The sequence below is a fragment of the Symphalangus syndactylus genome, chromosome 17, assembly GCF_028878055.3.
Source record: "Symphalangus syndactylus isolate Jambi chromosome 17, NHGRI_mSymSyn1-v2.1_pri, whole genome shotgun sequence".
Classification (NCBI taxonomy): domain Eukaryota; kingdom Metazoa; phylum Chordata; class Mammalia; order Primates; family Hylobatidae; genus Symphalangus; species Symphalangus syndactylus.
Window position 1 is genome coordinate 97,555,056 of NC_072439.2, and position 15,887 is coordinate 97,570,942.

The following is a 15,887-nucleotide window of genomic DNA, read 5'->3' on the forward strand; positions in this document are numbered from 1 at the left end:
TCAACCATTGTGGAAGTCAGTGTGGCGATTCCTCAGGGATCTCGAACTAGAAATACCATTTGACCCAGTCATCCCATTACTGGGTATATACCCAAAGGACTATAAATCATGCTGCTATAAAGACACATGCACACGTATGTTTATTGCGGCACTATTCACAATAGCAAAGAGTTGGAACCAACCCAAACGTCCAACAATGATAGACTGGATTAAGAAAATGTGGCACATATACACCATGGAATACTATGCAGCCATAAAAAATGATGAGTTCGTGTCCTTTGTAGGGACATGGATGAAACTGGAAAACATCATTCTCAGTAAACTATCGCAAGGACAAAAAACCAAACACCGCATGTTCTCACTCATAGGTGGTAATTGAACAATGAGAACTCATGGACACAGGAAGGGGAACATCACACTCCGGGGACTGTTGTGGGGTGGGGGGAGGGGGGAGGGACAGCATTAGGAGATACACCTAATGCTAAATGACGAGTTAATGGGTACAGGAAATCAACATGGCACATGGATACATATGTAACAAACCTGCACATTGTGCACATGTACCCTAAAACCCTAAAGTATAATAAAAAATTAAAAAAAAAAAAAGAAAAAAAAAGAAAAAAAAAATTTTAAATGATTTGCTTATTGAGGTAGACATTAATAAGTCTTGTCCATGCTATGAAGTTATTTTAAGATTTTAATTCCTATTTCTAAATACTTTATCATAATTTTCCCAATTTTTCATTTCAACAATATAGATAACAACCCTTGCTAGAAACAAAAGGTACACTCTTTTTTTCTTTTTTCCTTAAAAGCCTATGCCTAAATAGCTCCAAAAATGATCTGGTAATTAGAAAAAAGATAATGCAAACTTCAATTGTTTTCCCATTTCTGTACAGCAAGCACAGATCTGCTGATAGAAGCTTTTCTTCATTTTGACTGTGTGTGTTTATGTAAGATGGACAACAATTATAAACAGTCGCCTAAACCGTGAGGAGACAAGCAAGTTGGAGAGGAGCCCACAAACTAAAGAATAGAATCTTGAAAGCCAATAAAGAAAGAAATAATTCCACATTACGATCATTTGGCCATCACACGTAACAGTGTGGTCACAAAAAATTGTTATGTGGATTTAATTTCCAATTCATTTTAAAAGGTACTTTGATTTACTTTGTTCCATTAAATATTTATCCAACTGTAGCTAAATTAGTGTGAAATGTATAAACTGTATTAGTATAAATTGTTTTAGTTTTAAATGTAAATACTGACTTCATGCAATATATCCTAAATTATTATAGAAAATCCAGCATTACTTGACAACTGGGGCAATAACTTAAAAACTAATACAATTAAACAAAAAAGTTAGGATGTTCAGTATAAGCCGAGGGCTACAAAAGGTTAACTTAATTTGGTGAAATAAAAAAGTTATATAAAAAGTTAAAATGATATAAGGTTAGTAGAATATTACAAATATAATTTCTATGCTAGATTAGTAGTATTTAATGATCACAACTGTTAAGATGTTTATACATTTGAATTTTAGGATAAAATGTGTCATTTGCCTTTCCGGTACAAGGAATAACTCACGCATGGTTTACCACCATGTTTCCTCTCCGCTTAGTTTAATGGAACATCACAATTAATCATAATGTTATATTAAAAGACAGCTGGCCAGGCGCGGTGACTCACGCCTGTAATCCCAGCACTTTGGGAGGCTGAGGCAGGCGGATCACCTGAGGTTGGGAGTGTGAGACCAGCCTGACCAACATGAAGAAACCCCGTCTCCACTAAAAACACAAAATTAGCCCGGTGTGGTGGCATCTGCCTGTAATCCCAGCTACTCGGGAAGCTGAGGCAGGAGAATCGCTTGAACCCGGCAGGCAGAGGTTGCAGTGAGCTGAGATAGTGCCACTGCACTCCAGCCTGAACAACAAGAGCGAAACTCCGTCTCAAAAAAAGAGTAAAATAAAAGACAGCTGGTGGTAAAGTAAAAAATTAGACCTAATATTTCCTAGGAAACAAGATAAAGACGTTTAGATTTATAAAACAAACATTAAAGATTGATGAGATGACAATCTTTACATATTTTCTTAAGAGAATAACACAAGCTATTTTCAATCTGTCACTCTAGGTCTTAACCAGCAATTGGGGTAATTTTGATGTGCTGTACTGATAAAATTCAGCCACTTACAACGAGAACAAGTTCATGCCCTGTTGTTCAATACATTGTTCGCATCATGAAATAAATTTAAGACTCACCCTGACAGAAATGGATATCAATGGTCTTGAAACCAGAGCTTTTCTACAATTCCAGGGCTATGAAACTGATGGAGAAAGAGCGGAATCCTCTGCAGAAATAAGCTAAAGCTGAAAGAGAAAAACCTTTACTAGCTCCTCACAAAACCAAGCCCTGATTTAAAAATTTCAAGTATTCCTTCCTATTAAGCCATTGAGGCCATTCTGAAATTCTGAAACACATATATAAAAAGGTCCTATGAATGTGAACATATCCATAGGAGGCAAAACTACTAATGGTAGTTCTAATCTTCTGTCTCTGCTTGAGTCCTTTTGCTGAGAAGATACAGGGAAAATTTATTAGTTGCTACTAATAAGACATCAAAAATGATGATCTACTTAGACTTTCAAGAAGATAAGAGAGAAAAAACAATTAAAAAACAACAGAAAGTACTTGTGGTTTTATGCATCAAGTAAACCTCACATGCCTGGAATGATAAAAATCTCGTCAATTAGGATTTTGATCATGATAGCAGTGAAGAACCGAAAAGTCATCTCTGTAGTAACCACAGGGGGAAAGGAGTGGAGGATATTGTAAGGTACAGTCTTTCGGGACAGTAAGAGGGATAATTTCACTAAAAAAGAGCATAAATTGCTTTTAAAGTCCCATTAACTCCCCCTGAAGGTAACTACGGTGTGGGCAGGAACAAGCCGTGTTTGGTGCTCTACTCAGGGTAAAAAGTCTTGCCAGTCTCTAATTTACAAATCGGGAAAGGGAGATATAAAAGGGTTAAACTGATAACCCGATAAATATCAGAAAGAGGAATAACATCTCTAAGCCCAAATAAAGCCTACTAAAGTAGGCTTAAAATGAACATTAGCTTTCAGCAATGTAGAAAATTAATCAGTATTCATTATGGATCTCTTGGCTTGTCAGATTCAAAAGCTCATCATTAATCTTAAGTCATATCTTAGAATGTTAAATAGCAGGCCTATGGGACTCATTTCGAGTTGTCTTACGAAAAAAACTTAAAAACAACGTGTAACTACAGCTACATCCTTATTTCTAAGTAACATATACGAACATACTTGCTCCTCTCCCTTCTTTCTGTAACAAAACTAAAGTATGGGTGGCTCAGCCTAAGCATGCAATTTAGTAGGCTATTTAAATGATATATTCACAGTATACAGAACAGGGATTGTTAAAGTACCGTTCAAAATAAGTCCTCCTTGGCTTAACACATCGACTTTAATCTAACCAGGTAGGAAACTCACTTCTTTTCTTTTTCTAGCTATGTTTTTGCTCACCGAACCTAAATATACATAGGAATTGATTCCACAGCCATGGAATTGAGAAAAACCAGGAAGTGATGGTGAAAAAATAAATGAAACTATGGTGAGTACTCTGAAGTATTAACCACCACCAAATGAGATATGGTTAGTCAGCAGAATTACTGCACTAAATCATAATCTATAATATTGGTTGATTTAAATAGTAGAATGTACAAGAATTACCTGACTGAATCTTTTTTCCTGACTAGAGTTTGTATATAACTTCAAAACTTTTCTGATCTAATAAGATGTAACATAATTAGCTGATTTCAAGATCTCAGAGTATAAAGTTCATTACATTTATTTCACTTTGACCTAAAAATCTCTTCCAACCATGAACTTTGGGATCTACGTTGTAAGATTACCTAACCATCAAAATCGTATTTTTACGGATCTGCTGATTGCACTAACAGCCACATATTGGTATAGACTTACACTTTTATTAGAACTTGTTCTTTAGCAACCAGAATTATATCAAATTTCCAGTGTTCAAACCCTCAGTGGTCCAAGGTGAAAATTTATTTGTGCTGACTTTGATTAATGTGAAAAATGTACACAATGAGTTTGTCAAAGTGTATAAGAACTACATCCTTTTGCACAAAAGCCAAAATAATTTTCTTCTATAAGAATATGAATGTTCCCTGCCCATATACTTTAGCTAAAACAAATAAATAAATGTTATTCTTTAGTGTGAACTGGTCATCTACAGCAATGCTTTTCATTTTAGAAATAAAAACTTGGGGAGCAAGTAGGTAGGTAAGATGCCTACAAACTTAGGGTGACTCAATAACTGGACCACGTAAACAGCAATTCCTAATTTTGTTCTAAATATAAATACAGGGACCCTACAGACAACCTAATTTTCAGAAACCAAAATTCCTCTGCTTGAATTTGTTACTTTTGGCTTTTCCTATACTACCCACTCCAGAAAAGTTACATATTTATATGATGCATCTTTTATATTTTTACTTTGTCAAATTAATTTCTTATATTTGGAGTCCATGAACGGATTAAGGTGACATGATCTTGGCAGAAATGGCTGATTAGTGTGAATGTATCGGCAGCCCCCTTAAACCATCCATCACCTTGCGCTTCTGTTGGGCATAGCTCGTGCTATACTGGCCAGCAGCTCTGCGCGCTTCCTCTTCATGCTCTTGAATTTGTTGTTGTAAGAGAATGAGCTCACCAAGCAGACCCTGCCATGAGTTCACAATGAGGAGAAGAGGAAATTGGGAAGGAAAACAATGTTAAACCAAAGGGCGCAAGAAAGGAACAGATGTAAGATAGGGAGGGATGGTTAACTTAAAACAGAAATGGAAACTCATTTAAAGCCGTCATACCCTTGGGCTCTGTGCTACATTTCCATTTTCCTCCTCAGTAAATCAGATGTCTCAGAAAAATAAAACAGCATAGTTTAAAAAGTGAAAAGGAAAGTGCAATAATAAGTGCTAAATAAAATGAGCCAGATTTATAAAAAATATGCAGAAAAAATACTGACTTTTTTTTTTAACAGTGTTGATCTTACTGGTCTAAATTTTCTAATTCTCAACGATGATTCTCTCAGGACTGATTGAAGATCATAATAGCTTACTTACTTATTAAATTAAGTATTTTTTCTTGATATTTCATTTATTCAAGTAAAGGTCCCTAGGAACAGGTTTCCAGCATCAAGTTAATCAAGGTTTTACATTAAGTCATATATTCTATGTGCCTTTGCATATATTTGATTAAAATTTAGCGTTCTTTATTTAAATTAAAAGATAGTGTTTCAGGTTGTTTTATTTCATATATAATATCAAATAACTAGTCTGACCGAATTTTCACTTTTTATGAGCTGTTTTGACAACATTAAATAGAAACAGCCTCTGAGAATACAGCCAAGCATATACAAATTACTAAACAAGTGCTATAAAAAAACACAATTAAGATATGGAGACAATATAGTTATTATGAAATTTTGAAATGAAAACAAAACACAGTTTGGACCTATGCACAAAAAATCACCTTTTCTATTTCTAAAATTCATTCCATTTCATAATTACACTATATTGATACAATTTTTAATACAGGATATTCACATGTGGCATGATACTAAAATACATGTCATTTCCTGCATAGCTTTATTAATTGATGGCCTATTAGATAATCGACCTCAAAAAATGTGGAGGAAAGACAACCAAGATTTGACAATGTTACAGGCCTAATGTTTTCTTAATTAGAAATCCTAAGAAAAGTAAAGTTCTAGTGAATGAGGCAACCATTTGTTTAAGAACAGCGTTCTGGGAAAACGATGGACTCAATTTTTACCAAGTTATAAAAATAAAAAGAGGAAGATGGGTATTTATTAAGATATTCTAAATTAGGAGTTTTAAATAGTTTCAGAGTTAAAAAAAAATGACTGCCCAAAATATTTTATTTTATATAATTAGTGTCTTAAAATCTGGATATAATTTGGAGAATTTTTATTCTGTTAGTTTTGATACATTAGGCTGTGATCATTGCCAATATTAGACAATAAATGAAACTTGATTTACTACAAATCAAAGGTTATAACTAGTTGATTTCTTCTACATGACAAATGAAATTCAATATGTTTCCAGATACAATATTATATGGTTATAAAAAGACATGTCTTTAAATAAATCAGTTTTATGATCATTAACAAACCTATCAAAGAAAGACAATGCTAACTACTATCCTCATCATTCTCATAATTTTTACCTTTAAAAAAATCATTGCTTTATCAAGCAGAAAGAAGAGTAACCTGATTTTCTTTCATTTGATCATTTATCACAATCCTTTATTCAAATCATTCAAGTGTTCAAATTTCTCAAACAACTCCCTTTAAAGAAGGCTTCCTATGTTGGTTTATATAGTAGTGTACCTGCTGTATTTACATGCCACTAGTATTCTAATTTATAAAATCCCAAAGTAGTGAGAAAATATTCCACATTTCTTTCTTTTTTAAGACTAGTCAAGTGCAATAGTGAGAAGGGGGCAAAGAGTAGAACAAAGAGTTCAATCTGTAACTGACTGTGATTAATCAATTGAGATAACTCATTCCCTTTGGATCAGCCATGTTCCACATTTCTTACTTGCGTCTATGAGGCACACAATGCTTTTTTATTTATAGCTTAAAAATTCCTCTCAAATTCACTGCTTATGTATATACACAACTGCATGGTAAATACTCCAATCATCTATTATTAGATTTCAAGAAAACACTCTAGAGACATGTCTCTTTCCTTCCACGCCTGTTACTGAAGCACTATTATGTAAAGATACTTGAAACGAACTGAAATTGACCTCCTGAAAAAGTAGGAAGAAAACAAGAATTAGACATAGAAAAGCTATTTACATGATACTACACTTATACCAAGGTTACCTGTCTTTGATTTTGTGCACCAGTCTTACCCTAAATACCAAGTGATGGCCACACAGCCTCTAAGCTAAGGCCACGTGGAACAGGAAGAGGAAGAAATCTACACACCTACTGTGCAAGATACACTCCTCAGATGTACAAACCACATTTTTCAATAAATATTTTCCCAAGCTTAGACATTTTTCTTTCAAGAAATGGCACAAAAATAATTTTTAAAACTATATATATATAAAATACAGTAGTATTTATAAATAACAATAAATAATCATTAACAATCACAGATGATATAGTCTCTTAATGTCTCCTGACTCCTGGCTATTGTCAATTTGACACTGCAGATCTCAATCTCTCATCTCTCTTTTTTTAAATCTCCATCTCTGAATCAGCTTCCTTATCTCAGTCTCATTTCACGTACAACGTTCTGGTTTTTTTTTAATTATAACATCAGATCAAGAAAATTAATAATAACTCCAGAAACCAAAATATCAAATGAAAATACTGTGCTAACCTAAAAGTTAATGAGTTTGGTAGAGAAGATTTTAAGTAATCTTGAAATATTATACTATGGTCTGAATTTTTGTCCCCCACAATTCATATGTTGAAACCTAGCCTCACAATGTGATAGTATTGAGAGGTGGGGCCTTTGGGAGGTGATGAGGTCATGAGGTTTCTGGAGTTACTGGTCTTACAAAAAAAGGCCAGAGCTGCCTGGCCCCTTTTGCTATGTGAGGATATAGGGAGAAGACATCATCTATGAAGCCAAGGGTCCTCAGAAGACATCGAATCTGTCAGTGCCTTGAACTTGGATTTCCAGTTACTACACTATTTGCTGCATAAGAAATCCCAGAAAAGCAAATCCTACTTAAGCAACATTGCTTAATTCCAATTCAGAATATCAAGTACATGAACTACTTTTACAGCCTTGTTCTCCTCAACGGTTGCCAAATATGAAGGCCAGGGAGAATTTGAAGGTAATGAGAGCAAAAAATTGAGGAGACCAAAATTTTGTTGGCATCAACCAGATTTATTTACTTTCATCAGCCTCTACTCTGCCAAGTTGAATCAATCAATTGATTTTACTAAGACAAAAGACTATTCCAGGTACTCTGAGAAAAAGATTTAGTAACAGAAATGGCCGATTAGATAGTAAGAATGTAAGCCAAGGTAATAGTGTTTTATATGGCAAGTGTTTTAAACACCCAGAAGAATATAATTAATGGAGCTACAAAGGTTATGGAAGGCTTCATGAAGTGACAATTGAGCTGTGCTATAAAGATGAGTGAACACTAAACATGCAGAAAAAAGAGATACTTCAGGTGGAGAGATACAACATAAACCATAAAATTAAGAATCAGAGGGCTGGGTGGCTCACACCTGTAATCCCAACACTTTGGGAGGCCGAGGTGGGTGGACCATGAGGTCAAGAGATTGAGACCATCCTGGCCAACCTGGTGAAACCCTGTCTCTATTAAAAGTACAAAAATTAGCCAGGCGTGGTGGCAGGAGCCTGTAATCCCAGCTACTTGGGAGGCTGAGGCAGGAGAATTGCTTGAACCCGGGAGGCAGAGGTTGCAGTGAGCCAAAATCAGACCACTGTAGGACCAGCCAGGCAACGGGGCGAGACTCTGTCTCAAAAAAAAAAAAAAAAAAAAAGAATGAGAGTAATACGTTGCAAGAAAGAACATTAATGTATTATAATTTAATAATTATACTCAAAACAATACTACTACTTTTCATGATTCGGGCCATGAAAAAGTCCTTCAAAAATTTTCTATAAATTACAAATGTGCTTGTTGCCTTCTGAATGGCCATATTTCTTACTTCTGTGAGATGCTTATGACCAATCAGAAACATGATAGAACAAAAGCACAGAAAATAAAGTGTCTCATTTTGCAAATCAATCTCACTGGAACACAATAATCTTACAGAATCTAAAAGAGAGAATGAACTAAGTGGTCTTGTCACCAGTATATATGATGACTGATATGCAGCAATCGGCTGACTCCCAAATTAAATTAGTCCAATTCTCTAAAGCAGGCAGCACTTCAATTCGTCTTCAGGTAGTTCTGAAGGTCTCCAAGTCTCAGTAATATTCAATTCACATCAACGGCTATGTCTCTTTTCCTCCAGTGGACATACGTTTTCAAATTTTTGATTAACAAGAAGCATTTATTAAGAGGTGGTTTTAATGTATGTCAATCATACCTCAAGATAGTAATGTAAGGTTAAAAATGGTTGGTTTTACTATTCTTTTCAATGTTTCATTAATCAAATCATATCAGAACTTTTGATCAACATGACATAAATAATTCATTAGTGTCCACAAACTGAATGGATATAAATCCAGGCCAAACCAAAGAAACTTGATTAATTCATTAGCCTGTGCAGCATTATGTGGAAATCTATGCTTTCTGTAGACTTTTTGAAGACCGGTATTATAACTTTCCAGGACACCTAAAACTCCGGTAGGAACCCCAGGCTGGGAATCACAGGTTATCGGTTCATCATGTTTATTCTGTCTGACTGAAGTCAAACTATCTGTGTTCCCCTCAGCTCCCCGTCACTTTCACTTCAGTTGACTTTGAATAGTCCTAACTGTTCTGCTATTTGCCAGCACTTCTCCAGATGTGTTTTCCTATTAGAAAGGACAAATCTTTTCTTTAGTTCTAGTTGTAAATGTTTTTCAATTATTATTACTTTTTTCAAAAGCTGATTCACATATACTTTTACATTTCTAGTAGAAGTCTAGCCAGAAACTTTGTTACAAACCTGACAACCATTAAACTAATACTTGACTGCTTCAAACTCTAAATACTGTTTAAATCTGGGGCTTTCAGCCCTCAGACTGAACCAGTTAAAAAAGTATTCAGCTAACGCCTGGCCACCCTACCACCTCTGATTCTTGCCCACATTTTCAAACGTGACGTCAGAGTGATGTCAAAAAGTTACTGCTAAGCTAAGGCCTCTCTTTGCATGCTAACCTTCAACCATCAATTTGTACACAAGTCTCAAAATCAGTCAGTTTAGCTGAGTGACTCATCATTCTCAAGCATCACAAGAAACAGCCAAGCTTTGCAAACACAATGCTGCATATTATTAATAATAGAATTTGAAACCATCAGTTGGGGCTTGAGACACATTTTTGGATAGTAAATTTTTATAGTAGCATTTGCTACAATTTGACTTAACCAGTAATGAAAGTAGCTTAATTACAACTCTAGATTCAGTATCTATAACAAACAGTTGAAAAAAATAATTGGTAAGTCTTCAATGGGGAAAATACGCACCAAAAATTGAGAAAAAGTTAAAAGGAAATAGTTTACAAGGACATTTATTGTCAAACAAGCAAATTAAAACAAGCAAAGAGTAAATTAGAACATAATGTAATAAATTTAATTCCATGTCTATTGTATAAAGTAAAATCTGTAAATAAAATTAAATTTCCAAAAATAATTATCTGGCTTCTTTTCTATTATTGCAGAGCTTCTGTTCAATTACTGATTATTCATTTATGACCTTAGCAGGGTTTTAAGGGAATTATCTGAGTCAGGCCCTGAAACAGGTTTTTCATTCACCAAAGTGATCCTAGGCCATAAGAGAGAAAGCAGACATACAGACCTCTCCTAACCAGTTTGGCAAACAGAAATCTTGTCACTCAAAGAACCACACTACCACCCCTGTAACAAAGGCTCCTTCTCCCCAGTAGATTAGCTCTTCTCTCCACAGTAAAGTTAATTGCCTTAAGGGCTAAGGCCTTCACTCAAAATAAGCCACAAATATTAGGCTAATTTCTACTTATTTTTTTTTCCCACAGTAGCATGAACAATCAAGCGTGTCCTTTGGTTAAAATAATGTCAATGCAAAAGAGTGTCAAAAAAGATCAAATCAAAAGGCAAATACACGTACGTACGTTTTGACGTACATTTTTCTCCAAAAGACAAAATTAAAAGGCAAAAGAAAAAAATCTTTTGAAATATAATTAAAATTTGGAATATAAAAAGTTCAAAGTTGAAGAACAAGGAAAGAGATGAAAACCTATTCATAGAAATTATTTCTTCTTCCTGCTTCCAAAATAAACATAAAATTATTTCCTTGATGTAATAAAACTATAATAACCTCCAGTATAAAAATTACATGTTCCATATTACATGAATGTTAAAACATCATACAATATTTTTTCTATAAGTCTATTTATCTAGGTGTTATTTAGAAAAAAACTTTCAAGGAATCAGTTATTTTACCAATTCCAAAAGAATGAAAAAAGTGGACTCAGAAAACGTCAGGTAAATATATGAGTATTATAAATACAGAGCAAAGTATGTTATTCTACCTCAGCAATTCTCCTATAACTTTCATACGGATTTTGTTAATGACTATGTATTGAAAATAACATACCATAAATAACCCCATACATAACTTTGTTAACTATCAATATCAGGGAATTGATTTATTTCCTAATAACCCAATTCCTATTCCCTTTCTAGTTTCCCCAAAGTGAAATCTAGTCCCTATACGATGTTCCATGAGCAAAAGAGTTCTGTTGATAAATAATTTGGGAAACCACTGTATGCTTTGACTCCTTGGAAATTCACAATGTGCATGAGTATATTACAGTATGAGAAGTCCTAGGGAAAGAAAAGAAGTCCGCTTGCTTTGTCTAAACAAGCCTTTCTCCTCCCACACTTTAACAACACAACTCTTTCTTGGGGACAACCCTCGAAACTAGTGTTTCACAGAACATATGTGAAAGAAATGGGCTTCTCAATTATGTTTCCAGAACTGCCACGTAATACCTTGTACTTTGCACTAAGATTAGTAACAATATCTCTACTTGGATGTTTTTGTATTTGCTTCTGAGATGTTATCATTTTAAAATCTTTCAAAGAAGTAAAAACTTTAAAAAATCTTTCAAAACTACCTACATGAACAATTCTCTTTTAAACTTACCTTTCTAAAATGCTTGTCACTTTCAGATCCATGATCTGTTGCTCTAAACGCCGTTTCTCCCGGAGAACCTTAAAGATAAATATGCAACCTTTCACATTCTCCAGTGACGTCAAGAGTCTAAGCTGAATTTCAAATTACATCGAGTCAATGAAAAGGTGAATGGATTTTTAGAGCAACTCAGAGTCAAAGAATCAAATCGCCTTTATTCTTATTTTAAGGAACATGACTGATAACCTATGCAGAAAATAAAAAAAACTAACTATAGCAATCAGAGCATATGTTTAACCTAACAATTAAAAACATATAACTGAAAATTACAATAAAAAATAAGACAATCTTTGGTAAGGATTATTTTACATGAGAGTACTTACAGTTCAGCCACATACCACTGGCATTACAGACCACGTATAGTAGGAAAACAATTTTTTTTTTTTTTTTTTGAGGCAGAGTCTCCCTCTGTCGCCCAGGCTGGAGTGCAGCGGCACAATCTTGGCTCACTGCAACCTCCGCCTCCTGGGTTCAAGCGATTCTCCTGCCTCAGCCTCCCGAGTAGCTAGGACTACAGGCACGTGCCACCACGCCCGGCTAATTTTTTGTATTTTTAGTAGAGACGGGGTTTCACCGTGTTAGCCAGGATGGTCTCAATCTCCTGACCTCATGATCCGCCTGCCTTGGCCTCCCCAAAATGCTGGGATTACAGGCATGAGCCACCGCACCCGGCCGGAAAACAAATTTAAATGTCAACCATGACAGGGCAGATGAGACAAACTAAAATTACTTTTCATTTCAATTATCAAAAACAATTAGATTTCAAGAAAATATTTTTGCTAAGTAAATTTTCTTTTAATAGCTTTAATCTTATAATACACATACATATTTAAGAATTTTAGTTTTATCACAGAATAATTATTATTTCCACCTAAAGGATAATGAGTTTGCCTAATGTAGTTCTGGGGTTTTAAAATTCAGCATAAGCAGCATTATAAATTTGGTCTGCAATTTTATTTGCAACTAGTTTATTAGAAGCATTTAAAAGGCATGTTAAGGTCAGCAAAAATGTCTGTTTACACACCTAACAAGAGAAGTAGGTCAGAAGCTCCTATGACTTCACTAACCAATTTGTGACCTGTGAAAAATCAGCAAAAGGGGAAATAGAAATGTAAAATTTAACAGAAATGAGCAAACAAAGATGTCTGAGATCTCAGATTTCATATTACAATAGGGCAATAATCGGGCAAATACGCCAGGATTAAACTTAATAAATGCTACTCATTATGGTCTATCATACTTAAATTTGTTTTAAAACCATCAAATTGGTCCAACCACTTATGAAAAGCAAATACATAGGAAGTCTCATCTACTTGTCAAGAACAAATGATATTTTTTCCCCTCACTAAAAGCCAAGTATGTTTAAGTGCTTATGAATTGCCATTTTACTGGGCTAAACAAAGATTAAAACCATTGTGTAACAAAATTTTGTGTTTATCTTTTTAAAAAATGTCCTGTTTTTCATTGGTACTAAATATGTTAATTTAAAAAAAATGGGAATAAACAAATAATCCATGTATTTTTCCTCCACGCTTCTTAAATTTTTAAATTAGATCAAACAGCTTCTTCCTTACCTGAGGTAAAAAAGTCCTTCAATAAGCTGAGGCTTTCAACAATCTTGTCAAAGTCTGGTGCTAACTTTACAAGGTCTTCTGAATTAGGAAGGGCTTTTCTAATTTTCTCTGGAAAACATCAAAACATATAGAGTATGAAACTAAGAAAATATGTCAGATACTATTCTTATAAAGGGCTAAAGTATTAACTTGTTTAATCCTCATGACAACCCTACAAAACAGCTACTATTATCAACCCCATTTACAGATGAGAGACTAAAGTACACAGCAAGGAAGTGGAGGAGCCCGGGTTCCAGCCCAGGCAGTCTAGCTCCAGAATACAGGCTCTCAGCCGCTATGCTGTGGTACTGGCAAATACATCAAGTTGAAAGCTCTCCTCATTAATATTAGAAGAACAATTTGAAAGTGTGCTTTTTTTGCAAATACATTCATCAACATGGAACAGTTTTATCTTTATAAATTCTAGCACTTTGGGAGGCCGAGGCGGGCGGATCACGAGGTCAGGAGATCGAGACCACCGTGAAACCCCGTCTCTACTAAAAATACAAAAAATTAGCTAGGCGTGGTGGCGGGCGCCTGTAGTCCCAGCTACTCGGAGAGGCTGAGGCAGGAGAATGGCATGAACCCGGGAGGCGGAGCTAGCAGTGAGCCGAGATCGCGCCACTGCACTCCAGCCTGGGTGACAGAGTGAGACTCCATCTCAAAAAAAAAAAAAAAAATTCTGTGAATAAGTGCAAGTAAAAATTAATTCCACCTCCACATACACCTAAACTAAGAAACCTGACAAAGTTTTTTTAAAAATTTGAGGAGAATATATTTCTTAAAGATCACCATGAAGTACTGGCAATCATAGCTATCCAATATACTTTTTTCTCATCCGCCTATTGAAAAAGGGAGGGCAGTGGCCAACTAAGAGAAGAAATTACTGTGGATACTAACAGACTTTTAAAGAACTTGGCTACAAAAAGTAGATAACCAACGTATCCAATCAAAAGGAGCTAGTTAGGTGGGTCACAATAAATATGCTCTGGGCAACATTACATAACGCAGAAAATGATATTATTAATAGAAAGGCTACTTGGCAGCATGGAAATGCTGACAAAATATGTTAGGTAGCAAAAGACAAAATACCAAAGTGTATATTCACCATGATTACATAATTTTTAAAAAGGGAACTAAAATATTATTCTGTGGTAGTATTCATGAAAAGAAAAAAATTAAAAGAAAAAAACTCAAGCCAGGCATAGTGGCTCACACTTGTAATCTCAGTGCTTTGAGAGGCTGAGGTGAGAGGTCTGAGCTAAGGAATTTGAGACTAGCCTGGGCAACATAGTGAGACCCCATCTCTACAAGAAATTAAAAAATCAGTCGGACATGGTGGCACACACATGTAGTCCCGGCTACTTGGGAGGCTGAGTTGGAAGTACTGCTTAAGCCCAGTTCAAGGCTGCAGTGAGTTATGATTCCAAGACCGCACTTCAGCCTGAGTGACAGAGCAAGATCCTGTCTCAATCAACCGATAAGTTAAAAAGATACTAACCACATATAGTAAGTATAATTAAAAGAAAATGCTCCAAACGGTTAGTGGCAGCTGTGGTAAAATGATGGGCTACTGGGTATTTCTTCTGTACAGATTTTTTCATTGATATTCTATTACTTATATCATTAAAATGAAACTATGATATATTAGGTTCATAAGTTAAGAAACTATCTCAATAAACTATTTCTCTTTGCTCGAGATGACCAAAAAAAGTATTTTAATGTTCATGATACAAACCAAAATCGATATACTCATCAATTTCCCACACAATGTCAGGCACAATCCATTTATATTCACTAAGGTCCGGTATCATATCTTTCCACTGATCAAAAGTCTAAAAGATAAGAAAGAGTGTCAATCAGATGCTCCGCATGCCAAATAAACATGTAAAGAAAAATTATGTAATTAAAACACATTAATCTACTAAGAATAACGTATTATGTGCAAAACTTTTAAGAAACAAATGTAAGTGGCCTCAGCAAACGAGCATATAAAACACATTAACACTCCTCTGTTAAACATGGAAAATGTAAAAATTCAGAATATACTCCTATTTCAAACAGGTTTCATAATTTTGCTCTAAATAGTACTGTGGGGTAGAAGGAAGACAGACTGGGAGACAGGACGCCTTGCCTCTGGTCCCAGACCTGCCAAGAAGTGCTTGTGTGAGAATGCCACCTGACTTTCACATCTGTGCTACTAAATGTCAAAGCTCAAAATCAAACCTAGGTGTTCCTATTCCCAGCCCTGTGCTCCTTCCAGTAGGCCATTTTAATTTCCTGTAATTATAACTAAGATTCTAAAGGCATCTTCCTATTAGCATCATTAA

The 15,887-nt window shown here is 35.0% G+C and overlaps 1 protein-coding gene across 1 annotated transcript in view; it reads right to left on the reverse strand.

The window, feature by feature from the left end:
* LOC134732861 (dynamin-like 120 kDa protein, mitochondrial) overlaps positions 1-15,887 on the reverse strand; it is an 87,674-nt gene that overhangs the window by 49,437 nt on the left and 22,350 nt on the right. The window contains 5 exon segments of the mRNA XM_063619973.1: positions 4,653-4,763; positions 11,897-11,964; positions 12,969-13,022; positions 13,519-13,626; positions 15,296-15,392. Of these exon segments, the coding sequence (XP_063476043.1) occupies positions 4,653-4,763; positions 11,897-11,964; positions 12,969-13,022; positions 13,519-13,626; positions 15,296-15,392 (438 nt within the window).